The 27,721-nt window shown below is 51.5% G+C and overlaps 13 protein-coding genes across 13 annotated transcripts; 7 read left to right on the top strand and 6 right to left on the bottom strand.

The window, feature by feature from the left end:
* Positions 1 to 508: 508 nt before the first annotated feature.
* EDD37DRAFT_408006 (zinc finger protein ADR1) lies at positions 509 to 3,534 on the top strand. Its single transcript, XM_062812422.1, has 3 exons — positions 509 to 799; positions 850 to 904; positions 955 to 3,534. The coding sequence occupies exons 1-3, from the start codon at positions 619 to 621 to the stop codon at positions 3,389 to 3,391; spliced, it is 2,673 nt and encodes an 890-aa protein (XP_062670218.1). The 5' UTR covers positions 509 to 618; the 3' UTR covers positions 3,392 to 3,534.
* Positions 3,534 to 4,836, bottom strand: EDD37DRAFT_407995 (3-hydroxyisobutyrate dehydrogenase). Its single transcript, XM_062812421.1, has 2 exons — positions 4,719 to 4,836; positions 3,534 to 4,635 (listed from the first exon to the last, which is right to left on the bottom strand). The coding sequence occupies exons 1-2, from the start codon at positions 4,750 to 4,752 to the stop codon at positions 3,677 to 3,679; spliced, it is 993 nt and encodes a 330-aa protein (XP_062670217.1). The 5' UTR covers positions 4,753 to 4,836; the 3' UTR covers positions 3,534 to 3,676.
* Positions 4,837 to 5,416: 580 nt separating this feature from the next.
* EDD37DRAFT_407993 (beta-lactamase-like protein) lies at positions 5,417 to 6,612 on the bottom strand. The gene has a single exon (XM_062812420.1). It carries the CDS (start codon positions 6,417 to 6,419, stop codon positions 5,475 to 5,477), a length of 945 nt encoding a protein of 314 aa, XP_062670216.1. The 5' UTR covers positions 6,420 to 6,612; the 3' UTR covers positions 5,417 to 5,474.
* A 193-nt stretch (positions 6,613 to 6,805) lies between these two features.
* On the bottom strand, positions 6,806 to 8,877 carry EDD37DRAFT_657892 (uncharacterized protein; the record flags this gene model as incomplete). The annotated part of the gene is made up of 14 exons (XM_062818931.1): positions 6,806 to 7,199; positions 7,227 to 7,305; positions 7,336 to 7,483; positions 7,505 to 7,594; positions 7,616 to 7,703; positions 7,725 to 7,738; positions 7,760 to 7,777; positions 7,805 to 7,951; positions 7,973 to 8,088; positions 8,113 to 8,222; positions 8,253 to 8,259; positions 8,293 to 8,458; positions 8,483 to 8,709; positions 8,757 to 8,877. 14 exons carry the CDS (start codon positions 8,875 to 8,877, stop codon positions 6,806 to 6,808), a joined length of 1,725 nt encoding a protein of 574 aa, XP_062670215.1.
* A 224-nt stretch (positions 8,878 to 9,101) lies between these two features.
* EDD37DRAFT_630764 (uncharacterized protein) lies at positions 9,102 to 9,995 on the bottom strand. The gene is made up of 2 exons (XM_062816600.1): positions 9,552 to 9,995; positions 9,102 to 9,497 (listed from the first exon to the last, which is right to left on the bottom strand). The coding sequence occupies exons 1-2, from the start codon at positions 9,718 to 9,720 to the stop codon at positions 9,358 to 9,360; spliced, it is 309 nt and encodes a 102-aa protein (XP_062670214.1). The 5' UTR covers positions 9,721 to 9,995; the 3' UTR covers positions 9,102 to 9,357.
* A 445-nt stretch (positions 9,996 to 10,440) lies between these two features.
* EDD37DRAFT_681235 (uncharacterized protein) lies at positions 10,441 to 12,637 on the top strand (the record flags this gene model as incomplete). The annotated part of the gene is made up of 2 exons (XM_062819745.1): positions 10,441 to 10,760; positions 10,859 to 12,637. The coding sequence occupies exons 1-2, from the start codon at positions 10,596 to 10,598 to the stop codon at positions 12,635 to 12,637; spliced, it is 1,944 nt and encodes a 647-aa protein (XP_062670213.1). The 5' UTR covers positions 10,441 to 10,595.
* A 506-nt stretch (positions 12,638 to 13,143) lies between these two features.
* EDD37DRAFT_630759 (mitochondrial GTP/GDP carrier protein 1) lies at positions 13,144 to 14,947 on the top strand. Its single transcript, XM_062816599.1, has 3 exons — positions 13,144 to 13,573; positions 13,636 to 13,715; positions 13,769 to 14,947. Exons 1-3 carry the CDS (start codon positions 13,483 to 13,485, stop codon positions 14,528 to 14,530), a joined length of 933 nt encoding a protein of 310 aa, XP_062670212.1. The 5' UTR covers positions 13,144 to 13,482; the 3' UTR covers positions 14,531 to 14,947.
* A 60-nt stretch (positions 14,948 to 15,007) lies between these two features.
* EDD37DRAFT_407939 (proline-specific peptidase) lies at positions 15,008 to 16,251 on the bottom strand. Its single transcript, XM_062812419.1, has one exon. The coding sequence runs from the start codon at positions 16,064 to 16,066 to the stop codon at positions 15,140 to 15,142; it is 927 nt and encodes a 308-aa protein (XP_062670211.1). The 5' UTR covers positions 16,067 to 16,251; the 3' UTR covers positions 15,008 to 15,139.
* A 1,192-nt stretch (positions 16,252 to 17,443) lies between these two features.
* EDD37DRAFT_650204 (uncharacterized protein) lies at positions 17,444 to 17,731 on the bottom strand (the record flags this gene model as incomplete). Its single annotated transcript, XM_062818222.1, has 2 exons — positions 17,444 to 17,624; positions 17,697 to 17,731. The coding sequence occupies 2 exons, from the start codon at positions 17,729 to 17,731 to the stop codon at positions 17,444 to 17,446; spliced, it is 216 nt and encodes a 71-aa protein (XP_062670210.1).
* Positions 17,732 to 17,911: 180 nt separating this feature from the next.
* On the top strand, positions 17,912 to 19,900 carry EDD37DRAFT_630754 (DNA repair protein RAD57). Its single transcript, XM_062816598.1, has one exon. It carries the CDS (start codon positions 18,183 to 18,185, stop codon positions 19,527 to 19,529), a length of 1,347 nt encoding a protein of 448 aa, XP_062670209.1. The 5' UTR covers positions 17,912 to 18,182; the 3' UTR covers positions 19,530 to 19,900.
* Positions 19,901 to 19,906: 6 nt separating this feature from the next.
* On the top strand, positions 19,907 to 22,740 carry EDD37DRAFT_591298 (primary-amine oxidase). Its single transcript, XM_062814516.1, has 2 exons — positions 19,907 to 21,546; positions 21,601 to 22,740. The coding sequence occupies exons 1-2, from the start codon at positions 20,243 to 20,245 to the stop codon at positions 22,481 to 22,483; spliced, it is 2,187 nt and encodes a 728-aa protein (XP_062670208.1). The 5' UTR covers positions 19,907 to 20,242; the 3' UTR covers positions 22,484 to 22,740.
* A 191-nt stretch (positions 22,741 to 22,931) lies between these two features.
* On the top strand, positions 22,932 to 23,894 carry EDD37DRAFT_657886 (WLM domain-containing protein; the record flags this gene model as incomplete). Its single annotated transcript, XM_062818930.1, has 1 exon — positions 22,932 to 23,894. One exon carries the CDS (start codon positions 22,932 to 22,934, stop codon positions 23,892 to 23,894), a length of 963 nt encoding a protein of 320 aa, XP_062670207.1.
* Positions 23,895 to 24,942: 1,048 nt separating this feature from the next.
* EDD37DRAFT_564566 (6-phosphofructo-2-kinase) lies at positions 24,943 to 27,158 on the top strand (the record flags this gene model as incomplete). Its single annotated transcript, XM_062814016.1, has 3 exons — positions 24,943 to 25,262; positions 25,319 to 26,996; positions 27,048 to 27,158. 3 exons carry the CDS (start codon positions 24,943 to 24,945, stop codon positions 27,156 to 27,158), a joined length of 2,109 nt encoding a protein of 702 aa, XP_062670206.1.
* Positions 27,159 to 27,721: the final 563 nt, after the last annotated feature.

Raw genomic sequence — 27,721 nt, 5'->3', positions numbered from 1 at the left:
GGAGTGACTGGCACCCAAACCTACCCGCTCCCACGCTCCCCACAGGGTTTGTGTCGTCTCTGATGAAACGAACATAGAAATAGATGGCTTCAGAGCGATATGAACCACAAACGTTTGATATATGAGAGTGGCCAACCGGGTGTTAGGTTGGCCGCCATTGACTTTGAAAACGGGTGGAAGCTCCCTGGTAGATAGATAGATGATGGCGTTGCAGTAGGGAATAATCACACTCTAGTGGTGCTTGGAAATCCTAAACCTTCAAGAAGCTTGATAAAGTTCTGGCTAAGTCACCAAGAGTGAGAGGAGGTGTGCCGCCTCGCTTCTGATGTACCGGTGGTTAGGCCTGTCGAACTGAACCGGATCCTGATTGCCCCGGAAGGCGCCAAGCGGGTATTGTGCCCCGTGACCAGTAAATAGGCGGGCGCTCCAGGCGGTGCACGGAGTACTGCTCTTCATCCGAACCCTCCCAATCATCCCCAGACAATTTCCCCAGAGCTTCATTCCATCTCCATCCCCCATGAGGTAGACTTCTACCGCCACGCCTGCCGGCACAATTACCGCGTACTCCAAGCTAAGGACTGTTGGGGGTCATCTCGCAGTCCGCAGTATTCGTTCCACATGATTGAGGAAGTCGTCGATACAGAGCTGAATGGCCTGGACCCGACTCTAGACCAAACCCTTGATCAAAACCAGGATCAAGACGCAGAACCGCCCCCAAAGAAGCCTAAGAGGTTTCAATGTCAACACTGTCAGAGGTTCTTCGCTCGCTTGGAGCATCTCCAACGTCATGAGAGAACACGTATGAAGGCCCTGTGTGATGAATAGACTCTTTACTTACACTCTAACCAGATACTCGCGAGAAGCCATTCGCTTGTATGCAATGCGACAGCAAATTCACCCGAAGGTATATCTGGACGTTGCGCATTTCACTCACCACCACTGACAGTCTCATAGCGATCTTCTTGTGCGTCATGAACGCCTCAGCCATGATAGCGAACGATGGGGCAAGCATGGTCGACGAGAAAGCCGTGCCGGCAGCACCACTGCACAGCCCTCTTCGACGCAGCAACAGCAAGATGGCAGTATCAATATCCCACTTGACTTGACAGATGCCGCCAATCTGACGTCGCCGGATTTCACGACCACACATAACCTTGTATCGAACTTCAACCCGACTACGGGCAATACTCCAAGCAATCATGACCTCTCCTTCGCGACGTTACTCATGGCGGCTGAGCATGCCCAACCTCAAAATACTCAATCACATTCTTCTCTCCAGCAAACCAACCATCTCGTTAACCCCATGGTCTCTTTCCAAGACCAATACATGGCGGACACGACGGCCAACTCTGCGATGGCGGGATCGTCCAACCAGTTCAATGGCATGATGGGCATGGGTATCAGCGGGTTTGATTTTGACGACTCTCTTCAAGATCTGGCCAACTTCATGGACAGCGGGAATCTATCATCCTACCATTTCTCATCAATGATCAGCGCCGAACAGCCGATCCCATTCTTCTCTCCCGAGTCTCTGACACACGCAGCGGACAGTCTCTTTCCTTCGACCGAGCCAAGACCTGCATCTCGTCCTGTACAGAATTCCGAACACCAGGAAGATGTAAGCTCGTTCTCTCGATTCGGCTCACGACTACCATCACTTCAACCGGAAGAGAGCCCAGCAGCACCGCAGGTCGAACAGAATGGCCCACACCGACCACTGGCCGACATCAATATGGACGATAGGCAGAATGTTGCTGTCAAATTAGCAGAGTTCTCGAATCACATTCCCAACACATTCCAACTACCATCGCGATTGGCGCTATCACGGTATCTGGCTGGCTACGTAAACGGCTTCCACGAGCATCTACCTTTTCTACACATACCCACACTTTCAGTGAACAACTGCGCCATCGAGCTGATCCTCGCCATGGCGGCGGTCGGAGCGCAGTATTGTTTCGAAGGGCAAAAGGGAGTTGAGCTCTTCCACGTCAGCCAGGCGATCGCCATGCAACGCATACGGCAGCGGGACGCGAGACTAGCAGCCTCACATCGCGCAACGGAAACATCGTCACAATACTCAGGTTCGGGAAAGAACAGCGAGATCTTCCACGTCGAAGAAACACCGCGAAGCGGCTCACTATCTGGATGCTTGGGACTTCCAACTCAGCCTGAGGAGCCTGGCGCCGAGCAAGAGGACCTCATGCAGACTGCTCAAGCACTACTTCTGCTTATGGCGATGGCGACTTGGGCCAAGCACCGCGAGATTCTACGAGAAGCACTTGCCATCCAAAGTGTTCTCGCCACACTCGTTCGGGATGACGGTTTCAAAAGTCAACAATTGTCCGCGGACATTACGTGGAGCGACTGGATCCGACGAGAAACAACGAAGCGGACAAAGTTCATCGTCTTTTGCTTCTTCAACTTTCACACCATTGTCTACAACATTCCTTCTCTGATTCTCGCCTCAGAACTCGATCTCCCACTACCGTGTAACGCCTCCGAGTTCAAGGCACCCACGGCGGCCAAATGGAAAGAGATACACTCACGAACTCCAGCCGAAGTCGGGTTTCAGACAGCGCTGAACCGCCTGTTTCTGAGGTCCAACAGCGATACCACCACTTACAACTCGTCGTTGGGCAATTATGTTCTTGTCCACGCAGTACTGCAACACATCTTCTTCGTCCGCCACACTTCCCGGTATCTCCTGGAGCACGACGGCGACCTTCGCACCGACGACGTTGTCGCCATCGAGCAAGCCCTCCGAAACTGGCAGCTCGCTTGGAAACGCAATCCCGAGTCCAGCTTAGATCCAATGAACCCCAACGGGCCCGTCACTTTCAATTCCACCGCTCTATTGAGGCTAGCGTATATCCGCCTGAACGTCGACCTCGGCCCCGGCCGTGCCCTCGACACCCGCGACCCAGTACAAATAGCCAACGCCTTCCGCGACAGCCCCTCCGTCAAGCGCACGCCCAAACTCGTCCGTGCAGTCCTGCACTCGGCTCACGCACTCAGCATTCCAGTCAAGATCGGGATACACCTAGTCGCGCAGACGCAGACATTCATGTGGAGTATCCAGCATTCACTATGTACACTCGAGTGCGCATTCCTGCTGAGCAAATGGTTAGAAGCGCTCAGTTTGCCGAACAGTGGACCGGCGGTGACGAACGACGAGAAGAAGATCGCCACGCTGGTCAAGACGATGCTGGACGAGACGGAGCATGCAATGCCCGTGGACGTGGCTATCGAATCGCCCGCCGCTATGAAGTATCTAAGTGCGGGTGTATTGAGGGTGTGGGCGCAGGTCTTCCATGGGGCGCAGACGTGGGCCATCGTCGATGTCATTGGGACTAGTCTGAATATTTATGCTGATATGCTTGAGGCTGGGTGAACGCCTGCAAGGGCGTTCGGCATACCCAGAAAAAGAACGAAAAGGCATTAGCGAGTCGGCCTGAATGATATGAAGCTGAGATGAAGTCTGGATGCATTGGCATCTGCTGTATATACCACGCGGTGCTCAACACCTCACTGCACACCTTGAATATACCCACCACATAGATGTAATTGCTACCTTACGCTGACGCATTCACAATCTCCAAATCGTCCAGTGGCCATGCCAGACATGCTATTTTCCCTATCCGCAATGAGCTCTTTCTAGATTTCCTTTTTCCCTGCACTACCGCCCCTGATCATTCAACCACTTGTACACAACACGTGCATCCTTGCCTTTATACCGCTCGTCGTTCATTGCGTCCTTGAACGCACCAAGCGTAGGCTTATCAAGCACGGTCTTCGCGCCGACCATCTCAGCAAGCGAACTACCCATCTCGAGAACGTGGTTGCACAGCTCGATCCGGAATCCACCCTCGTAGTCTCTGCTCGCAGGGGCGTTGGCGTGGATGCCCGGCACAGGATTTGACTGCGATGTAACCCAGCACTGACCGCCCGAGACGTTGATCACATCGGTCAATAACTTCAGATCCAGACCCATCTTGGCGCCGATGTTGAGAGCTTCGGACGCCGCAAGACTCGTGATCGCGCTAAGGTAGTTGTTTATCACCTTGAAGGCGGTACCGGCACCAACGTCGCCGCAGTGGAAGATGCTGTCCTTCTTGCCCATATGTTGGAGGTACTTCTTTGCGTGCTCGTAAGGACCCGTGGCCGTTGCACCGACCATGAAGGTCAAAGTGCCGGCTTGGGCGCCCATGGGACCGCCAGACACGGGGGCATCGACAAAGTCCACTACTGTGCCCTTGGGAAGTTTCGGTGCGGCTTCCTTTGCGGCCTCGGCGACTTTTAGGATTGTCGAGGTCTCGATGGTTCCGCACTCCATTATCAGGATTTGTCGTGGGTTGGATTCTGAGGCGGTGGCGATGGCACCTGGGATGATGCCCGTCTTTTCGTCGAGGTAGACTGATTCCACAGCTCTAGCGGTCGGCAGCATAGTGATGACTGTGTTGGCGCTGTTGATGGCCTCGTGACCGCTCTTGATGACTTCGACGGGGCCTTTACCGGACGCTTCGGACTGGAATTTGGAGAGGGCGGCCTCTGAGACGTCGCAAATGAGGAGCTTGTACGAGTCGTCGAGTGCCGAGCGGAGGTTGAGGGCCATTGGGTAGCCCATCACTCCTAGGCCTGGAGCAACACAAATACTTTGTTAGCATGGCTTGAATCGTCGAGGTGATGTGGACTGCAGGGCTGGGACAGGGCATGTTTACCAATGAAGGCGACGGTCTTGTCTAGCGACGACATCCTCTTGACTTGTGAGATGTTTCTCTTTGTGAAGGGTCTTGCTAAGCCTGAAGTATAGTAATGCTAGTGATGGCTGCGACGTGAACGGGTTGGTCTCAAGGAGGTAGGTATGGCAGTTCAAGTGTAGGAAATAACGTTCTAGGATCAATGTGAATGGAGGACATCTTTTTCAGCGATGATGTGCATCTCCATGTCCGTCACAAAAACAGATCGTCCAAAAAAGGGATTCTCCGCATCGGATAGTCGGCAAAACTCGATGAACTGGAGGGTCTTCCACATGGGCAAACCCGGCACGAGAGCAGAGATAGATGGGGTGCATGATACCCGGCTTGGTCGAGCAACGGCCTCTGGTCGTGGTCGTAATGACAAAGTCGCTCATACCCCAAATCTGCTGCATGGAGGGCAGTTGGGGTAAACCGGCAGAGACTTGGGGTAATGAACCGAGGCTCTAAGTGACTTAGATGAACACCCCACATACTGTGGACTGACCTCGAGAGCGGCAGGGCAAACACTGTCACGAGTCGAGGAAATGACCTCGGAGGGGTTGCGATCGGAGAGTAAGGCCATGCAACGGTGCATTGGATGCACAGTCTGAGTTGGCTGGGCTTCACATCGAGACAAGGCTGCATGGAGGATTTATGGCCCAAGAGTGTGCCATGAAACTGGCCCTCGGCGACAATCTTAGACAGTAAACACATATATTTTATATGTCTCTAAGCTGACTATAAATTGCCAGGGAAGAATCGGTGCAGATTCTGCTCCCTCCAAGGCTTGTCATGCGCCACAATCACTTCCACCTCATTGTGCCCTTCCAATGCCGGCGTGGGGGATTTGAGAAGGGGTCCTATCCTTTTGAGTGTTTCTTTAGCCACCTCCGTGTCAACATGGACCGATCTCAGTCCTCCATGTCCATCGTCGTACAAGGATATCTCTCTCTCCCCAGTCAAAATTCGTGGATCGTGGCAGCAGTCGCCTCCCAAGTAGACCCATTTCTGTGGAGCGACTCGCGCCAACAGATTGACGTGCCCGAATAGGTGACCCGGGCTGTCGACAATGTAGACACTGCCGTCGCCGAAGAAATCGACAGTGGCTGGGAAGCCCGCGAATGGTTTCCACTCGTGTTCTGTCTGCTTCTCTGCTGCGGTCGTGGCACTCTTCGAGACTGGCGGTAGTTCTGACGTTCGACCCCGCGGTAGAAGATCCGGGTTGAAGATAGCTTTGGGGTAGTGAGAACCAGCACCATTTGCCAAAAGGTGCAGAGTGCCCGATCCCACGACAAACTGTGCGCTGGAAAAATCCTCCGGGGTGCCTTCGTGATCCCAGTGGACGTGGCTGAGAATGACTATATCGATATCCTTGGCAGGATCAAGGCCGCCTCCTCTCAGAGAGTCTGCAACGTCTGGGTGGAGGATGGTGGGCTGGCGATTAGCAATGTGGGCTTGTTGAGCTGGAGGGTATTGTGTCAGGTCTCGTTTGAGACCAAGGTCGAAGACGAGACGTTGGGCTTTTCCATCTTGTGACGGATGCTGAATGAGAAAGGACAAAGATGGAACAGTTGCTCTCTTCTCTGGATCAGCGTTTGTGATGAACAACCGTTCAGGCAGAGTCAATTGTCCTCCTTCGAGGGCGGAAACCGTCACATAGACCTCGTCGCCGGCCGAACCCATATTCAGATTTTGGCGGAGCTTTCAGTAATTTAACAGCAATAGTCGAGCCTGTGGGCAAAGAGTTTGGGTGGTAGCAGAGCCGTAGTTGTGGTTCGTACCATATACTTCCCCGCAGCATGGAGTAAGTTTAGTCAACAAAGAGAAGAGCAGCCGGGTCGACATGTCATTTGGAGATACCGATTTTGCAGTACGCAGAATGGGAGATCCATCTCCGCATAATTCAGATGGCAATGGCCCCTTGGATGAGCACAATAATGTAAGTTATTTTGACGATGAAAATGTCACCAGAAAGGCATTATCGTCGTGTGAGGGACGCAAATCGTGCAGAATGATGCATGTCGGATATGACAAGGATATCGAATTGTGGTATAGCCTTGGGCGTCTTGTTATTTGCCAAAAGCAACGGCATCAACTCTTCGCCTCTGTCGACCCAGGAAACCTCTGGGCTCACCTGCACCACCCATGGCCCTGCTCCGTCCTGGTGTTGCAGAGCTCATGCTGGCAAGCCGAAGATTCTGTTCATGCCACGCCGAAGCCATAAGCTTCAGCTCACGCTGTAGAATCGTGTTATGACTCTGCAGACGCTCAATTTCGGACTCTTCATCTAGTGGTTGGGCTTCTGAGTCCGATACGGGCGCTGGACTGTCTTTCGGTGGCGGCGGTGGGGGCATAGATCCCTTCTCCTTCTGCACTCTTTGCTCTTCCGAGATCTGCTTCTGCATGTCCTTGATTGTCTGGTCCTGCTTCTGTACATGATCAAGGAGTGATTTGTTCTTGCTTCTTTGCCGCTCGATCGCAACAACCAACTTCTTTTGTGCACGAAGAGACGACTCTCGCTCGGTGGCTGAGCCGGCTTGCGCTTGTGCTCGCATCGCCGACATTAGTGCTTTGAGCTCATCCTCGGAGATGGCCTCACCGTCGTCCGAGAGGTCGATACCAAGACCTGTCGCAGAGGTCGTCTCAACAGGCAGCGTTAGAGTAGAGTCTTGAGGCGTGGGCGACGAGTCCCCGTTCAATAATGCTGCAGTCAATCGAGCCTCGGACTCCGCGAAATCTGCTTCTTCCTTCTCCAGATCCTTGTTGACTGGGCTCAGCTGCCTCTCTGCCTTTGTGGCCGAGGGTATGCCATCTTCGTAATCTCGGAGTCTCTCCTGAAGGTCGTGCACCTCTTGCTGCTGCCGAGACAGTTGTTCCACGGTATCATGATAACGTGCTTCGAGCGCGTGGTAGTCAAACTCCAGCCGCTTCTTCATTTCGTTTATATCGTATCTTTCTTGCTCAATGCTGGGCAAGAGTCGTCTATACTCGTCAACCTCCCGCTGCAAATCGGTCGAATTCACCCGCGCAGAGTCTGACTGCTTCAGTTGATTCTGTAGTTCCGCCACCTTGGACTTGAGACTGGTGTTATCCTTTTCAAGGTCCTGGCTGGCTTCCAGCTTCTGACGATATTTTTCGGCCGTGTTGGCTTTACGTGCCAGTCGATCCCTGTCAATCTTCAACTCGTCGAAATCATCCTGCAGCTTTTGAGCCTTCTCCGCCTTGATCTTGAGCACTTCATTCGACTTGCGTAACTCTTCGACCTCAGATTCGGCTTCCAGTACGCGAGTCTCCAGTGTTGCGACGAGCGTATCGTGTTTCGAATCCAACGATTGACTATCCGAACGTCCTGCTAGAACAGAAGTGAGTCGATCACCTGTCTCTTTCAACTCGTCCTGGCTTTGATCGAAGCGCTCCTGTAATTGTTCATAGCGTGTATGCTGTTCGTCCAGCTGTTTCTGTAATTCTCTTTTCTCATGCGCAATCCTTTGATTGTCTGCTATTACCTTCCCTAACCTCTCTTCTGACTCGAGCACCGATTCCATTTCCCCGGAACGTCGCGGTGACATTGGAGGATCGTTCTCATTTTCCTGGGCATTCCCATCCGCAAGCTCTTCTTCGTCATCTGCACCGTCATCCTCGCCAGCCTCTTGAACCGTTTGCATCAGTACGCCTTGAGTAGACTCCGTAAGCTCTTGCATCTGCTTAAGATACTCAATGCGCTCGGCGCAATTGATCGCAGCCACCACCAGTAACTTGAGGAGGCCGATAGCATCGCTAAGAGAGGAAGACTGAGCTATGGCTTTGAGGTCGGGTCGTCCTCCCGGGAAGCGCAGACTTTGACCGCATTCTTCCACGAGGAAGATGGAGAGGGCATCGTAGATATGCTTCAGGTTGGTCCATTTGTGTATCCACTGATCCGTGTTCGCATCCTCTGGGAGTTTGCCTGGGAAGCTGAAGCGGTCGATTTGTTCTGTAGTCGAGTCAGATAGACAAAAGCTGCGCGGACGGAAAGCATACGTAGGACTTTCCAGATGACTTCGCCATTGGTAAGGTCGTCTACCGTTGAGATCGGGTCGGCGACTGATAAACTGTTGACCCAGTCAATGAGTCCCGCAGCAATGGCTTCCTCAGTTGCCATGACAGTACTCTATATTGGTCTTTTGTATATTTCATAATTGCGTCGTGGCTGCTCACTAGACCAACATCAAATCGTGGCTGAATGTGTTTCGAGAGATGAACGATTTCATGTCGCAGAAAACGACTCGGGTTTGATACACGCGTGTTTTACGGAACGCTCTGGGGCGCGTTGTAATCTCGTATGACGTCGATCAGCAAACACCAGCCATGCATCTCTGCCAAATATATATGATAGTCCGTTCGTACAAGGGAATACCTCATTCAAGGAACGTTCATATGACACAGCAGGTTGAGCATGGCAAATTGTATTTCAGGAGCATTTTCATTTTCTAAATGCGCAGTCCGTCCGATACATGTAACTCCGAGCGCCTGCAACGCCATTCATCCCAGCCGGGCAGCCTTTCGATCATGTGCCGTTTGTCGTTCGGCTATAAGTCCATTCTCCTTGGCTTCGCTATTCATGCCTCACATGTCACGACAGTTACTGATCTTGTGAGTCAGTCGAGCCGTCAATCCGGACAACATAATCCTCCTCAATCTGCGGCGCATATGTATCCGCCAATGTGGTGATCTTCTCAAGCGTGGCTTCAGCGACCTTGGCTGCAAAGCCTTTGATCAAAGCTGGGAGTTGTCAGACACCAGTATACCTATGGAAAGAGGGAGCAGTCTCCTTACAGTATTCATGCGTGATGATTCCTCCATCTTTGATAATCTCCGCAATGGCTTGATCGATCACAGACGAAGGAGTATCGGCTGGATATGACACTACCACAGGTTTCTGAGTAGGAGGCACTGCCAGGACGAAAGCGAAAAAGGCGAGGAGGGCGATGATTGAGAAACGCATGGCTGAGTCGGAGGGCGATTTGTATGCTGTGGAGGAGACGATATTCAGGTAGTAGTGCTTTTCGAATAAGGCTTAATCTGATTGTGCGATACCGACTTGTTCTTGAGAATTACAACGGTATTGTAGGGAGGATGGAATGCGAACAGGAAACGGCGACAATATGGGAGGCAGCGGATGACCGGTTCGCTCATCGTCTCGTCGCATTCGGCAAGCGATAGATTGTCCGTCACGTGATCAGATACTCGATCTACTTGGCGTGAATACAATTCCATCATTCTGCCGCTTCTTTCCGCTTAAGAACTTCAACTGTTTATCCATCTCTTTGTCTGCATCAACACTTGATTATTCCCTTTCCTACCTCACCCTTGTACCTGAATCGGCGTTTGAATAATAAGACTCATCAAGACTTCAGAACCAGTCTCTATTCATCACCACTGCTCTAACGAGCATCCACATGAGCCTCACCCCCACAGATTGCCTCGAGTCATTCACTTGATCGGGAAGACATTGTTCATTTTGGCTATTATTCATGAGCCAGCCATCTTGAAAGAGCTTGGGTGGATTGGAATACAGGGCTGTTGGGTTGAATAGGCGTCTGGCGTCAGAAGAGATCGGTCACATCTTCGTTCGCACTCAGGTGTTTAGATAGCCAAAAGATACCACGACATTCCTCTTTTCGTTGTCTCTCTCAGGCACTTTTGTCCGACAGCAAGCTTGAGGAGCCTCACGCAGACTCAATGCCCTGACTCTGAGAGTCTCCTATTTGTCTGCGTGCCAGTTGCCCGCTTGCTGAACCGAGTCTTCTGACTCTAGCCTCCATCCAAATTCTCTCTCATTCTCCAGTTGCGGTCTCATCTCCTTTCCCACCGTCAAACATGTCCGGGCTACCATCTGATGAGGTCGCTGAAGACTATAAAGGTTCTCTGGAAGACCTTGTGACAAACGACAGATATCAGATCTCCAATCTGACCTTGATCGCAAAGGAGAATATTGAGCATGCCGAAGCGATTTCTCGCGTTCTGCAGAATCACATCAACCGAGTATGTCATACTTTCTTCGTCTTGGTTGCCTCTTCTGAATTATGACTTTGAAAAGCAAACGACAAATCCGTCCGGAATCACTGCTGACTCTATCATAGGCACCTCCTGCTCGCAAACTGCCGGCCTTATATGTATTGGACTCGATCGCCAAAAATGTCGGGTCACCATATACAGTCTACTTTGGCCGAAACCTTCATCAGATCTATATGCTCGCGTACTCACAGGTTGACGGGAACGTCCGAAGGAAGCTGGAGGAAATGATGAAAACGTGGCGTGAGCCTGTCCCGGGTTCTCTCTCGACCACTCCGGTGTTTCCTCATGCCGCCACCCAGACCATCGTCGACAGTCTGAACAAGTTTCGGACTGCTGCACCAGGGGCCAACCGCTACGGATCAACTGCAGTTCAGGGTGCTCCAGCCAGGATAGCGGCCGCTCAGCCTTACCGCAACACTCCGACACCTCCTCAAAGTCTGCCACAATTTGCTCCAGCTATTCCTTCACACATCAGAAGTCCCCAACCTCAGGTTGCGACCCCACAACAGTACCAGCCGACTCCACCTGTCTCTTATAGTCAGCCATACCCTCCTCAACCGACGCCATATTACCAACAGCCACAGATCCCACACCCTTCCCACACGCCTCAATATCTCCCACCAACCCCTCAACCAAGGCCTGTCTCTGCCGCCGGAGTTGACGTGCAAAAGTTGCATATGGACATTGACGACCTCACCACTGATGCAAAGATAGAATGTGCGACGCACCCTATGGACCAAGGTGCTCAAAGAAAGCTTGCCAGTCTCCAAACACTAAAGGAGATACTTGATAGTGGACATGCGTCTGAGAATGATTTGATTGACATTCGCAACACGATCATGCAGAAGATGGCGGAAAAGTTGGCCGCTGGTCGGCAACAAGCAACTATGCCGCAGAATACAGCCACCCCTGTCCAGAATCCCTATATGCCTCCGCAGCCGTTAGCTCAATCAACCACTGGCCCAGCGTCAGGCTCCAATGCGTTGTTTAATAGCACAAACTTGGCCGAATTGCTACGTGCGACCGTCAACCAGCAGCCAGCCTCACAACAATCGAGCTTTTATCCACCCCCTCAACATGGCATGAATACTCCTCAACCCGGTCCTATGGCTCCTCCGATGGGACCCGAAAACCCACTTCTTGCACAACTTCGGGCGTCTGGCCTGCTATCTGGTGCGCCAACACCACCTCAAGGCCTCACACCACTTCCAACACTTTCAGCCTTCGGCACCGACACCGCAATCGAGGTAACATTGACGTCAGCGTCTATAAAGATTTCAAGACCACACTTGATCGCGAACTTTCTCAATGTGCGGCCAAACCAATGCAGTACGTGCGGGAAGAGGTTTACATCCGACGAGCTTGGCCGGGAAAAGAAGGCACGTCATCTAGACTGGCATTTCAAGACCAAGGCAAGAATGCTGGAAGCTGAAAAACGTGGCCAAAATCAAAGTTGGTATGTTGATGAGCGGGAATGGATCGCAAGCAAGGAATACGAAGACGACGTTGGACCAGTAGACGCCAGTGGTGCGCCGGTCAATGGCGCTGCGGCCGCCGCGAAGAAAAAGCCACAGGATTTCGTCCGGGTGCCTGCGGATCCTGTATTACGATCTATGGCCTGTCCCATCGATCAAGAGCCATTCAAGAGTGAATGGAGTGAGGAAGTGCAAGACTTCATCTGGAAAGATGCTCTTCAGGTTGGAGGTCGGTACTATCATGCCAGCTGTTATGCTGAGGTGACCAAGGGCCGAGAGAAAGATGGAGTCTCCACCCCTGTTCCAGGAATGGGAAGGATAGCAACTCCTGACTCGGTCCTGGGGAAACGAAAAGCAGAGGTACGTTGACCGTACCAATCTTCGCGAGTCCATTGTTGACATTCAGCAGGAGGAAGCAAATGCGGTCAAGTCTCGAATCAAGCTGGAAACTGTTCAATCTGCATGATCAGTTGAGTATCTTGATGATGCCAACGACGATTAGAAGTGATGGATTTTATTTACAAGAGCGGCATGGTCATCTACTAAGGCATGGCATGGTTTACATGTGCATTATTGGCACAAAGGATTGGAATCGTGAGCATCGAGCAAGCATTACCGGGGAAGGTCATGATATTGTCTCCTATCATATTCGAATATTGATGATTATTGCACCGACAATCAAGTTATGTGAACACGAAAAGGAAAATCTCCAGATGCAATACAATACTTTGCTGAATATCTGATCTTTCACTGTTTGGGATATTTCGAAGGCTGGAAGTCGCCGCGGACATAGACCTCATCTTGTGGAGGTTAAAATCCGGGCGAACAGCGGGAAAAGGCGTTTAGACGAGAGCACACGAACGTGCAGCAGAGCTTTAGGCCCGTCCCCAATGCGCGCATGTCTATCTCCACTACAACTTTTTTTTCTGGCTCCCAGATCACGAATTCGACATCGAGTCTACCGCAACCCTCTGCACCTATTGACTTCTGACCACCAACGTCCCGCGTCTACCCTCCTTTAGCAGGTTTTCTTCTTTTTCTTTGTCGCTTTCGACAGCGTCTCCGCGCAAGCTTTTGAGACATACTGTTCGATAAAAGGCGCCGAGGTACAACCGTCGCAGTTTCCTTCCCCCGTGCCTTCACATCGCGACCTCGAAGTATTTCGGACCACATCGTAGCGTGCGCTGCCATAAGTGCGTGAGCAGGCTGCCATCATGTCACCTCCTGCGGTGGCTCCTGTCGGCCTAGGTGCTGCAGGAAAAGAGTACAAGAGAGAATCCGGCGTCGCAAGACTGCTAGGATCAGGTGAGCTACAAGTCCGATGATCGAACATTGCGGTGACAAGAACTGATATCGGTGTGCTATAGGCTCTGCTGGAGTGGCCGAACTTATGGTCTTTCACCCGGTCGACACCATCGCCAAAAGATTGATGAGCAATACTGGCAGGGTAAGAGCTGGCGTAGCAGACCACCCCGTCCGATCTCAACTGACAGTGTACAGGTAACTTCAGCCTCTGCACTGAACACTGTCATCTTCAGAGACACTGCCAACGCACCTGCCCTCAAAAAATTCACATCTCTGTTTCCCGGTCTAGGTTATGCCGCAGGCTACAAGATCCTGCAGCGGATATACAAGTACGGAGGACAGCCATTCGTGCGAGACTACTTGACCCAACACCATGCAATGGAATTCGAGAACACCTTTGGCAAGGGAACCGGCAAAGCCATCCTTAATGCAACAGCTGGATCATTGATCGGAATTGGAGAAATCGTCCTACTACCACTCGATGTCCTCAAGATCAAGCGTCAGACCAACCCCGAAGCTTTCCGGTCGCGAGGATTTTTGAAAATTGTTTCGGACGAAGGTATGGGACTGTACCGCGGTGCAGGTTGGACAGCCGCACGTAACGCCCCGGGCTCATTCGCACTCTTTGGAGGATCCGCATGGGCAAAGGAGAAGCTCTTCAAGTTGGAGGACTACAACAAAGCCACCTGGGGACAGAACTTTGTCGCCTCAGTTGCCGGCGCTTCAGCAAGTTTGCTTGTCTCTGCGCCTCTCGACGTGATCAAGACTCGAATTCAGAACCGAAACTTTGATAACCCCGAGTCTGGCTTCCGGATCATCTCGAGCATGATGCGAAATGAGGGTTTCACGAGTTTCTTCAAGGGTCTTGTCCCAAAGATGCTCATGACCGGACCGAAACTGGTCTTCAGTTTCTGGCTTGCACAAACCCTGATTCCGGCATTCGGCAAAGTCGTGTAAAGAGATCGATCTTTGGGGGAGATCTCCTTGACAAATCGACACGAGCTATCTGCGCATGTTCATCTAAGCAGAAGATGATAGTGACAGCGTTTCCAGATCCATCTTGCCAACGCCTCTGTTGACCATCGAACTCCAGAGATACGGTTTCAGCTATGTGGCACCACGAGCTACGAACCCGACGAGTCTGCGCGTGTCAAGTGTACTAGAGAAAGAACGGCGAGATTTCTTTTTCAAGACTTTGGTTCTTGTTCTGAGATGCGCGGCGTTCTGTGGCATGCACATTTTGCTGAGGCTTGGGTTCCAAAGACGCCACCGATGTTGGCCATCTGCGGATGTCACGATCATGGGACTTCTGTGTGCCCAAAAAAGAGTAATCAGGAAATTCAGGACATATGGTAGCAAATTCTACTCTTCACTACTTTAATTCTACCTATACAGCTCCGGCTCTTCTATTGTACACTGAGTACCTGGTATCATTACTCCTTTCCACGATTGAAGTTCTCCATAGCGTGGCCATCCAAACGCTTGGACCCGAGGTAGAGTTCCTGCCCTTATTCAAATCCCTGTGGATCAATTTCTCGCTCGAAAGCCTTCGATCCTCCTTCCGTCTCAGACCGAACTGTTCAGAAACTCACCCACCACAGCGCAATACCTCTCCGGAACCTCGACGTTACTACAATGGCTTGCCCCAGAAAAGGTATACCACTTGACCTTCGGAATCTGTTCGAAAAAAGGATACACACAACTGTCCCTTGCCTCGTCGAACTCTCCATTCAGCACCAGCGTTGGCGCGGAGATCTTGTGTATGTCATCCACAATACTCCAGTCTTTGAGACTCCCTATCACAGTAAATTCCGATGGTCCATTCATAGTCATGTACACCGTATCGTCGCGCTCCACCCAGTCGATGCTGTCCTGCAGGTCCTTGGGAAAGGGGAACGTGCGGCAAAGGTGCAGTTTGTAGAAGTACTCCACTGCAGCCTTGTACTCGGGATCGTCGAACGTACCGTTCTTTTCGTGCTTTTGTAGCGCGTGCTCGATTTCCGACGGGAGTTGTGTGCGCCAGTAATTGCACGATTCGAGCCACAGGGGCATACTGGCGGGAGAATTTGATATGATAAGTTTGGCGAGGCCCTGGTGACCACGAACTGCAAACATGGCGCCGAGCATGCCGCCCCACGATTGGCCTAGGAGGTCGAATGAGTCTGCGATGTTGAGAGACGATAAGAGGTTGTCCAGCTCGGCGATGAACAATTCCGTTGTCCAGAATTTGGTGTCGAGGCGTTTGGAGCGGAGATGTGTGCTGCGTCCTGTGCCGATTTGGTCGTAGAAGATTACGGGTATGGAGTGTGTGGAAGCTAGTCGTGAGATAGATAGTAGGTAGTTGTGTGACATGCCGGGACCGCCATGGAGGGTGACAAGTGGGCGAACACCGGATGTGATGTCGCCGTAGATCTTGTAGTATGTTTCGCAGGGATACGGGAGTGATGGGTGCTTGAAGGGGACAGTGTTCTCAGTGATCTTCACGGTAACCATACTGGTGCTTGAGGTTGATGGCGACGATGGGGGTGAGCGGATGAGGTTCTGCACCTGTACTGGGTTGGGTGCGAATAGGAGAAAGAAAATGTGGTTTTCGACCTACCGGTTTCTAAGTTGCAGTCATAACAAGGCGAGCCGCTGCATAGTGACGATTCTGAGGCGCTTCTTCTTGCTTAAGTTCGTCTCACAGCACTGGGTCCGTCGAAGTTGTGGTTCGAGTCTGCCCAATCTTGGTGCATATGCCTACTCACCTTCCTGTTCGGGCAGGAGATTGGAAATGAGAAACGATGAACACCTCGAGATCCGATCGTGGGTTGCCCCGTCGCATCGGCTTAGCGGGTTCCTGCATCTCCCGTGGGTGAATACGTCAATGAGGCTTGTTCTCACTGAGGACGGACGGAGCAACAATGTACTTATATTTGGCAATATACAAGACCGTAGTCCGCAGGTAGACACTTTCGTTATGTGAGGGGCAGCAAGCTGACAAGGGTGGCCTTTTGGAACCCCGCAAAAATGCGGCCCTGAGATGGAAGGAAAATACCAATATAAGTAGCTTGATCGAAAGTACACAATGTTGCATTCTTTGTGGAGCCTGACGATCCTCCTGGCCCGTTATCGAATGCATAACGGGTAAAGGTGAGGTGATGTCCCTGTCCAATGGCTTCCGACGTGGACGTGCCATAGGAGGCCTGTCCTGCTAAATCAATATCTATATAAGTAGCCATTCTTGTGGCTCAGGATCTCTCTACCACGGTGAAAATCTTGACCATTGATCTGGTCATTTGGTGACGATCATGGCCTCCACGGAGTTTGCTTGTGCGCGTGCGGCAAGCGGCTTTCCCTACGTTTCGAGATTGAGGTTATATCTGATATGACGTGCACCGGGTATAAGGCTCTTCCCACACGAGTCGTCCGGGCTTGTTTCTCTGTCAGGGTGCGCAGCTTGACAAGACGATTGTCAAGGGGATCAAGTATAAATCTTTTCGAGAATCCTGTCAGCCTCCAGGAATCGATAGATCATGCTGAGCAGGTTTCAGCACCCGGGTGGTATAACATCTTGACGAGGAAGACGATGGCTGCAGATTCCGACTGGGCAAAGTGATCCCTGGAGGTTCGGGACGCAATGCAGTCCAACCAGGTGTGCGCATACAGCTTACCCGGACCAGTGTAATTCTTGTATGTGTAGGCACGTAATGAGTCTGTGTGTTGGCCCTGGTATAGCACGTCGCTGGCAGACCGCCGGAAGAAACCAGAGCTGGCCGGGCCAGCTGTGATGGCAGCCCTTTGTGTAGCTTCCTGTCGCTTCACCCCTGTGCTATGACAATGCACGATTCGAAGTTTTTGTATCGACCGCGAAGGTACACCGTCTTCCGATCATTGTTTCTTGCCATCCTGCGTTTCAGGACCAAAATAGCTCTTGCTCAATCGTACACCCTTCTGCCACAGACCACCCATGCTCGAGTCCTGGTCGGGGTGTTTTTCAGATTCTTCACGGCGAATACGCACATAGGCAGCCGTTAGCCCGACGCCAACGGCAAAGATAGGATCGACGAATCTAAACGACTGTGTTAGCTCACTCGAAGCCAGGCAGAATGTTCGAAGAGGCATTGCGTGGAATGGTGCTTACTTATGGATCAGCCAAGGTTGTGCGACAGATGCCATAGCTGGGTGACCTCAACAAGTAGAGGCAGTCACGATGGAGGTGTGTTGAGTGATTCTCAAGATTTGTGGCAGAGTAAGAACATGGCAACGAAATCGACGAGCCGTCAGCCGAGAAGAGGATGCTTCGATTCTCCAACCAGTTCAGCCTTGCAGCAACGAGGCTGTAGGACAAAAGTTCTTCCCCACCAACTACTGTAAACTAAGTCGCGTCCGTTCATCTTCTCACTCACGCGCCTTGATATTGAGAGCCTTGGTGCGCCTGCACTTGACAATGTGCTGTTCCTCGCCGGTCAGATCATAGGCAAGGACTTCTCGTCCATGAGGACGCCTTCCTTGCTTTCACGATCTTCCTGTACCTCTTCCTGGAAATCAACCACGCAGGCGAAACATCTTGCTGGTTCAATAACAATGGCCTCTAGGACTCGCACGACCACAAATCTAGCACGCACTAATGTCCGACCTGGCAGAGATTCTCCCTAATTTCGACTCCCGAGACTACACCCATCTGTTCCACTCCCTTGAAAAGAATGACATTACTGTAGCCGACTTGATCACTCTCGATCCTATCGAAATTGCTCGAAGGTGTCCGCTACCTGCTACCGATGTTCAGAAGTTTGTGTTGGATGTCACAAAAGCTCTCCAGGATGATTTGCAAGGGAAAGTCAAGCAAGTCTGGGACATTAAAATTACAGACCCGGCTGAGGCTACGGTGACGATTGCAGAATCGTTGAATGGTGCAGCCAGTCCAGTAGTAGGACCTAGTCTGAAGACACTCGACGAAACGATCGACCGAGCATTAGGTGGCGGCATCGTACCAGGTCATATTGTGGAAGTCGTGGGAGAGAGCGCGGTGGGGAAAACGCAGTTTGTTCTGGGGTTATTGCTGTCTGTCCAACTGCCTCCGCCGCATGGACTGGGCAGGGGTGCAATCTATGTCTCGACCGAGGCGCCACTCAGCACGAACCGCTTGCAGCAGATGCTGGAGTCTCATCCCGCGTACGAGGCCCTAAAACCAAGAGATCGACCATCCCTTGACCACGTCCATGCCATTGCAACCAACGACTTGGAGGCACAAGAACATATTCTTCGATTTCAGCTACCGGTCGCAGTGCAGCGTTTCAATGTTGGGCTGGTCGTTCTTGATTCTGTTGCCGCAAACTTCCGAGCTGAGCACGAGACTCGGACACCAGCAGGGCTTGCAAAGAGAGCCACTGAACTTGGTAAATTGGGCAGTATGCTGCGGCGGGTCGCCATCGAAAACAACGTCGTTGTCGTGGTCACCAATCAGGTATCAGATCGATTTGATGAACTCAGGAATCTACCACGGTCTTCATCTCCAGCTTCGTCTTCGCCAGCAATCCCTGGTCCGGGCCTACCATCAGCATCGGCTGAGCTGCGACGGGAAGTTCAAAGTCTTGATCACCAACAATGCTTCTTTACAGGATGGGGTGACGACAGCGAAGAAAGACGTAGCCAATTCAAGAATCCTGCACTGGGGCTGGCATGGGCCAACCAGATATCCACTCGCCTTGTCCTTAAGATGGAAAGTGAGCGACTGGAATATGCTGGAGGAAACATATGGAGGGACAAGAAGAAGAGTCGCACGTTTCGAGTCGTGTTCGCACCCTGGACCTGCCCAACCACAGCAGCAGTTCCGTACGAGATCGACATGCAGGGGATCATATCCATCTCGGAGGAGAAGAGACTGGAAGAGTCGTCCCCATCAGTCAACGAAGAACATACCGCACTGCTGAAAGAGGAGTTTTGGGCTATGGATGACGATGAAGAATATCCGTGATGAGATATCCTGCCAGCAGACGGTGTAATGACTCCTGTTGGATATCCAGTTTTGGTTCTAGACCATATTGCCATGGCTTTAGTGATACGAATCTGACGCCACCGTCCTCTACAAAGCTTGGCACAACCCTACACACGGCGGCGGGAACACATGCATTGTATAGTTCTCAAGTCGTAGGCCCCTGACGTGCATACACTCAGGCACGTAAGCATGCAAGTCCAGGAGAATTGATGGTACTTATGTTGTCCAGAGCCAGATCGACATGCTGGACCACATGCCCGTTCCAGCCGTCCGTCTTGATTAGGTATGTATATGCGACGCCATCGCCTTCCAGTGTGAGATTGGGTGAATGATCATGTTGAGTTCTGAACCTCTTACTTGCCCCTCCGATGGCCGTACATCGCGCAATTCGTCCTTATTGCTTCCCCGGGAAAACTTTCACGTAAGATAAAATGCATGAAAGCTGGGGGCGAGCTCTTCCTCGGGCCTTATCGCCTCGCCCGCGAGTGATCGCCTTGCGGCCAACCTTGTGATGCTGTACAAAGTACCCACGATGAGGACATGTCCGGCCCACATTCAAACAGACATGGGCCGTTCAACTACACCTCATAACCATCACTTCATGTCATATTCTCCTTGCTCGTTTCTTCAAGTCATTCATTTGCATTCCAGAACCTCTCATTCCCTCCGTCTGAAGCCTGAAGTATTTCGAGATGGTCTCTACTAATGGGACGAACGGTACTAATGGCCATGTGGTCCCTCAAATCGTCCATCGACACCCACTTGATCAGTTGAGTGGCGACGAAGTCAAGGTCGTTCGACAAGCAGTTATCAACGCTCGGAAGGCTGCCATCTTGTTTCGAAATGTCTACACCTTTGAGCCAGCAAAGGCTGAGCTGGTCAAATTCCTAAATGCCGAACACGCTGGAACTCTATCAGCAGAAACTCCCCGGCCGCCTCGTCAAGCTCGTGCTCAATATGATGTCGTCTACGAGGATGGAAGCCATGAATACATGGAGTCCGTCATCGATATTGCCTCCGAGAATGAAGTTAGCATGAGGAAACCGGAAAAGGGCCTTCAGCAGTCACTTACCATGGATGAGTTTCAAGAGTTCAGCCGTGTCTGTGTGGAATCGGACATGTTCAAGAAGGCTGTCAAGGAGCTTAATCTCGATGCAGAGAAGTTCGACATCGCCATCGACCCTTGGCCGTATGGCGGACCGGACCCTGGCGAGGTCACCCCTCGGTACACCCAAGGCTTATGCTTTGCCAAATTGCGCAATGAGAACCCAGACACGAACCACTACGGATATCCTCTGCCGATCATTCCAGTCATGGACACTTATAAGCAGGAGATCATTCGCATCGATCGTCTAGCTACCGGCGGCGTGGAGAACGGATTGAAGTATGGTACCGCTAAGACAAACGTGCTCGAGCACTGCCAGCCCGCCGAATACGTGCCGGAGCTGCTGGACACTCCTCTGCGCAAGGATCTCAAACCACTGAATGTGTTGCAACCCGAAGGCCCTTCTTTCACCGTCAGCGACGATTCCCTTATTGAATGGCAAAAATGGAGGTTCCGAGTTGGATTCACTCCTCGGGAGTGCGCCGTCATTCACGATGTCACTTATGATGGTCGAAGCGTCCTCTACCGTCTCAGTCTGTCAGAGATGACGGTTCCTTATGGCGACCCTAGGCCACCTTTCCAGCGGAAGCAGGCTTTCGATTTTGGTGATGCTGGTGCTGGCCGAGCTGCCAACAATCTGGCACTGGGATGTGATTGTCTCGGAGTTATCAAGTATATTGATGCCATGCTTGTCAATGCAGAAGGCCAGCCATCCGTGTCGAAGAACGTGGTTTGTATCCATGAGCAGGACAATGGTATCGGCTGGAAACACACTAATTTCAGAACCAACCGGGCTGTGGTGACGAGAAATCGAGAGTTGGTTGTTCAGTTCATCATCACATTGGCGAACTACGAGTATGTTTTCGCTTACAAGTTCGACCAGGCTGGAGGGTAAGTCCACACAAGCTTCGGCTGCGCGCACCAAATGCTGACGATCTGGAATAGTATCACCCTGGAGACACGCGCTACTGGAGTCGTCTCAGTTGTCAACATCGATCCCGGCAAGGTTAGCCCCTATGGCAACGTCGTGTCGCCTGGTGCCCTTGCACAAAACCATCAGCACATCTTTGCTGTACGAATTGATCCTGCTATCGACGGACAAGCAAACACTGTATTTACGGAGGAATCGATGCCCATCCCGATGAACCCGGAGACCAACCCATTCGGCAATGGATATGAAGTCGTGCGCAAACCCGTGACGAAGTCGACCTGGATTCAAGCCTCTCCGTTCACCAATCTGACGGTCAAGATGGCAAACACCAACAAGATCAACCCTATTTCTCAGCGACCCGTTGCATACAAATTCATCCCGTCGCCAAGTCAACTGCTGCTGGCGGATCCAGAATCTATAATGGCCAAGAGAGCAGCTTTTGCACAGCACCACATTTGGGTGACGAAATACAAGGACGAAGAGCTCTTTGCCGCAGGCGAGTTTACCAATCAGTCACAAAAGGAAGTAGGCGGTGTTTCAGACGCCGTGGCTCGTAACGACGATGTCGAGAACGATGATGTGGTTGTATGGAACGTCTTCGGTCTCACGCACAACCCGCGCGTGGAGGACTGGCCTGTCATGCCGGTGGAAATACATCAGCTTGAACTCAAGCCGGCTGACTTTTTCGAGAGGAATCCTGCATTGGATGTCCCTGGGAGCAAGAACGTCAGTTCCGTTGAGTTTGGACGAGATGCGAATGGCGCTTGCTGTAAGGCTGATGACACGAATGGCACCAATGGTCACAGTAATGGTGACGTCCAGGCTGCTCCGACCTCACATTTGCAGGGGACAGACACTATCCCTGTCTCGCAAGTCAACGGTCAAAATGGTCACTAGTGGTTGGTGATAACGAGATCGTTAGTAATAATGAATACACACATGCCGCAAGGCTGAGGCACCTGATGCAACATGTAGTGGTTGATACTAAAAATCCGCAGGCGTCAAGGAAGCCTATTACAGGCATTTGGCGATCTAAAATCCGGGGAATTCGGCTTGTCGGTTCGCTCCGGATCTGCCAATAAGTGGCTTAACTTCGGGCTTGGATAGGCAATGCGTCATCATTGTCGCCTGCGACCTTTCGTGGTCGCTGATTAATTCGCGAAGTGCTTCGAACGACGAAGAACATCAACATCTAGCGTACCTAGGTAGGCATGACTTTGTTCTTTCAGCTCTCCCTGCACCGCCAGTTCCGTCCTCGTTCAACTCCGGATATATGGTGATACCGGGGCCAAACATTGTCCGACACTGTTCGACCAGATCTCAAGCCCTTCGCCACATCCACTCAATGAAGGTTCAATATCGAGATGAGTCGCTCGAGTTCGAGGACGTCGCGGAGCAGACGGTCAGCGATTTGGCTGCGAAATGCGCCGAGAAGATCGGCGCCGACGTCGAGCGAGTCTCCCTGTTCTTTCTCCCAAAACCAGGTTTACTGAAACATCCTTTCGCGGGCCGCAAGTTGAGCGATTTCCTTACTCCTACCACCCGAATTAAACTCATCGGTACTCCCAATGCTGAGGCCAAGAAAATGGCCGATATGGGCGCCGCCAGTCAGAGACCCAGTCGCCCCAGCAGCTTCAAACCAGTCAAGGCGAACAAAGCACGAGACTGGAAGAAGGTTCAAGAAGAAAGCACGTACACATTCCATGCTATTGAACCATTGCCATACCTACCCAATCCTGAAAAGAGCAGAAGGTTTCTCGAGCGACTTGCGAACGATCCGGGAATCAAGGCGTCCATGCGCAAGCACAAGTTCAGCGTTGGCCTTCTGACAGAGATGAACCCTGCCGAACATACCACCCATGAATCTAGGACGTTGGGCCTAAACCGAAATGCAGGCGAGGTCATCGAGTTGAGGTTACGGACGGACGGATACGACGGCTACAGAGATTACAAGGTCATTCGCAAAACCTTGTGTCATGAGTTGTCGCACAATGTCTGGGGTGAACATGATCGCAACTTTTGGAATCTGACGAAAGAGATCGAACAGGAGGTGGAGCGCAACGATACATTACATGGAGGACACCGTCTCTCTAGCGAGGAGTTCTATGACCCAAATGACACGTACGACGATGCAGAACATGCAGACCATGGAGGTTGGACTGGAGGTGACTTCGTCCTGGGAAGGTCCAAGGACGGTGCGAGCGATGAAGGCTTGAGCAGGCGCGAGATCATTGCCCGTGCGGCGATTTCTAGGCAGCAGAAGGAGAGGGAGGCGAGGGAGCGGCAAGAAACGCCGCCGTCGTCGTGAAGGAGGTTTATAATGTGATTGTTATCTGTTCTCCTGAGTTGGATGTGTTTTCTAGCACGGCGTTGGTGGAAAGGACAATGAACAGGCATTGCGTGGTCGCAATTTGCTGGTCCACGTTTGATGATTCTGTCGACATGTGCTGGATTGGGGCCTCACAATCGCATTGTAGAATGTCTGAAATTCGCATCTACAAGAAAAGCCAAAACATTACTGCATTGGCCATATTTAAACCGGGCGCCGAATGGACGAACAATCTGCGAGTATATAGGCTATTGCAACCCGTCAAGTGCTTACTGCCACATGTTAAGCACCAAAAGGGCCGACTCAAGGACGAGGCTTATTGGCGCGCGAACCGGAGATGCAGGCTTTAGTTCCCGAACAGCCTGGAAATGAAGCCCGCAAAGGATATCTGTGCTCGATCCACTGGGCAGTCCAGCAGTTGGTGCTTCGGGGTATCTTTACCCCTATCCCGCAGGTTTTTTGGAATTTGGGCGACAAAGAGGGATTCACAGTCACAGACTCACAACGGAGAATTGGATGCCTGACACTGCCAACGTTTCATCAACATCCCACGCTCTCACTGATGTCTGGCAATTGGGCGCCTTGCTGGATGCATATGTTTAAAAGAGATAGCAGCCCAAAAATCAGCTCCAAGCTTATCTTTCTGCCTCGTGGACAAGTCAGGGCACCAGGAACCAGCCAGTTATATCAAAGAGTTCAAGGAACGTTTTCCCACATCTTGCATCAACAATTCGGTAACGCTTGGGAGAAGGAAGCCGACGTCAGTTGAGCAGCAAGCCAGTCCCAACCTCAGACTGCCTACGACCCTTGCGTAACAAGGTCGCGCCTCTGCGGTCACTTGCCGCAAGCCTCAATCCACTATTATTCTTACCCGCTTCTGACCCAAAAAGTCCGTATCCGCTTGGAGATCGAAGAGTGAGTCAAAGCTTGAATACCACAACTTGTACGCCCTTATCCGGTCCTTATGAAATTTCTCCTTCTTCTCTCTCCCAGTATAGACACTTCACTTACGGTGCATTCGTACTGAATGGTCTTGCTAGAGGGGCCTAGGCATACCTCGCCGCCCGACAGCCCGGGTGTCCCAACTCCAGGCGCAATTTCAACACGACGTTCCAGTGTACAGTATTCTGGCCTCGCTCGCGCCGCAATAATGAGCAGTGCCTCTTCTACACCAAACCTCGAAACCGAATCCTCTTTGAACCATGTCGTCCATCAGTCGAGTCTCATGCCTCCCCCTAAAGGGGCCTTTGGGCGCATCCCTCCCAAACCTACACCAAATCCTCCCAACTCGATGGGACGAGCCTTAACAGACACACCTTTGCCTAGTGCACCTGGGAGTCCACAGATGTGAGCATAGAACCTAGATTTTTCAACGCGCAGGAGGACTTACCGAGGTATTCTAGATCTGCTAGAGGCAGCACTGTGGCTTCTGGCTCCGCAACACCAAAGATTCGAGCGACTACCCTCGACATTCCTGGTCTGACTCGGTCGAAAGTGTCTCCAAACGGCCAAATATCAGAAAGAGATGTCGCAGCCAAACTCATTATTGTCATGGTGGGATTGCCGGCTAGAGGCAAGAGCTATATCACAAAAAAGATCGCCCGCTATCTGAATTGGTTGCAGCATCCTACAAGGATATTTAACGTTGGAGATCGTCGAAGAGTGGCTGCTGGGAGAGGAAAACCTATACCCGATCGGACGGATGATGCTCTTCGTGAATCCGTGCGACGGATGAGTTCAACCACCAAGGGGCCGCAGAGTATTGTCGATCACGAACTCCTCCCTCCGCCAGCAGTCAAGACCGAGATTCGGGTTAACGGTGAAGTGACAAAGGATCTCTCGTCCCCTACCACTCCCCAGCAAACGGATGGCAGCACAACATCTCAAGACAAGAACGAGCAAGTTTTACTTTCAGCGCCGGCGCCAGTGGACCAGTCTGCTGCATTCTTCGACCCGCAAAATGAAAGAGGAAGACAGCTGCGTGAACAAGTGGCGCATGAGACACTGGAAGAGCTGTTAAAATATGTTTTGGGAAATGAAGGTTCGGTCGGGATCCTGGACGCCACGAATCATACGCAGGAACGACGTCTTTCGCTCATCAAACATATCCGTGAGCGCGACGAGACCATCAATGTACTCTTCCTAGAGTCTCGATGTGAAGACAAGAACCTGCTCGAGGCCAACATGCGATTGAAATTGTCGGGTCCAGATTACAAGGGAAAGGATCCTGTTGCTGCGTTAGACGACTTCAAAGAACGCGTCCACCAATACGAAAAGTCCTACCAGAAACTGGATGAATTCGAAGAAGGTCACAACATGGCATACTGTTCCATGATTGATGTCGGTCGCAAAATGATCACTTCTCAGGTGAAAGGATTTCTCTCGATTCAGGCCGTGACCTACCTGATGAATTTCAACCTGGCGCCCAGACAGATCTGGATCACCCGACATGGCGAATCAATGGACAACGTGAACGGCAAGATAGGAGGCGACAGTTCATTGAGTCCGAACGGGGTAAGATATGGCAAAGCATTGGAGAAGTTCATCGGAGTCGAATGGAAAGCGTGGGAGCAAAACCAGGCCCGGAAACAAGCCAGCATTCATTTCCCTCCTCTGCCTGGTGACACCACCCCACCAAACCCAGAGTATACGGCGCAAAGCCTCCAAGACCGAAACTTCTGTGTCTGGACCAGTATGCTAAAGAGGAGTATCGAAACCAGCCAATTCTTCAATGAAGACGAGTACGACATCAAGCAAATGCGCATGCTGGACGAGTTGCACGCTGGAGCAATGGATGGTATGACCTATGCTGACATCCGCGACAAGTTTCATCATGAGTATGAACTCCGAAAACGCGACAAGTTGACATATCGATATCCCGGACCTGGTGGAGAAGGATACCTCGACATCATCAATCGACTCGGCAAGGTCATTCTAGAGATCGAAAGAATGACCGACCATGTGTGCATCATCGGACACCGAAGCATCTGTCGCGTCCTTCTGGCCTATTTCATGGGTCTCAAACAGGAGGACATTAGCGACCTTGATGTTCCTCTGGGCGTGGTGTACATGCTCGAACCGGTAAGCAGCCTGATAAGGTTATTGATATTATTGCAGCTAACATCATGACAGCGGCCATACGGTGTCGACTTCAAAGCCTATCGCTGGGATCCTGCGACTGACGAGTTCCGTCACGAACCAGACTATCGAATGAGGCGAGCCACCGACCCCCAAGCAGCATGATTTTCCTTTCCGCACGATACCCTTGATGTCCGCATTTGTTTACTTTATTATATGGATATAGAACGTTGGAGTGATCCGTTTCTCACTTCGGCCCACATTGGCGTTGTTTCGACTGGACTAATATCTCTTGGATTCGGGCAGGCAAGATAGTTACTGGCAACCTGGCGCAATGTCGCTATACGAAGCGTGGGTGGATTGGTGATTTTATTGAATTGTGTGCATATGGGTCGACGGATTCCATTGCTCATTAGCGTGGGCGTTCATGGAAGGAAGTCTCAAAGAAGCATTTTCCATTGAGAACGATGCACACAGAAGACCTATGAAGCGTTGGTCACACTGGCACTCGATATTCAATCGCGTTGTGTTAATGTAATGAGGAGGTTGCTCCTGAGACTTCTGTCAGAGCACTCCAAGTAAGATCATTGACCTTGAATTCCGCTTTCATGAACTGCGAGTTTTTCTCCTTGGGGCCTTTTGATATATGGCCGATAACGGACATTCTGAAAAAATGTGAGTTCGCGTAGTCAAAGTCAAATATGAAGCACTGTTCCGTCTTGCCGGGC

This window comes from Exophiala viscosa, assembly GCF_022695815.1.
Source record: "Exophiala viscosa unplaced genomic scaffold EDD37scaffold_5, whole genome shotgun sequence".
Classification (NCBI taxonomy): Eukaryota; Fungi; Ascomycota; class Eurotiomycetes; order Chaetothyriales; family Herpotrichiellaceae; genus Exophiala; species Exophiala viscosa.
Note: the sequence above shows the minus strand (reverse complement) of the source record. Positions and strands in the feature narration are given on the sequence as shown.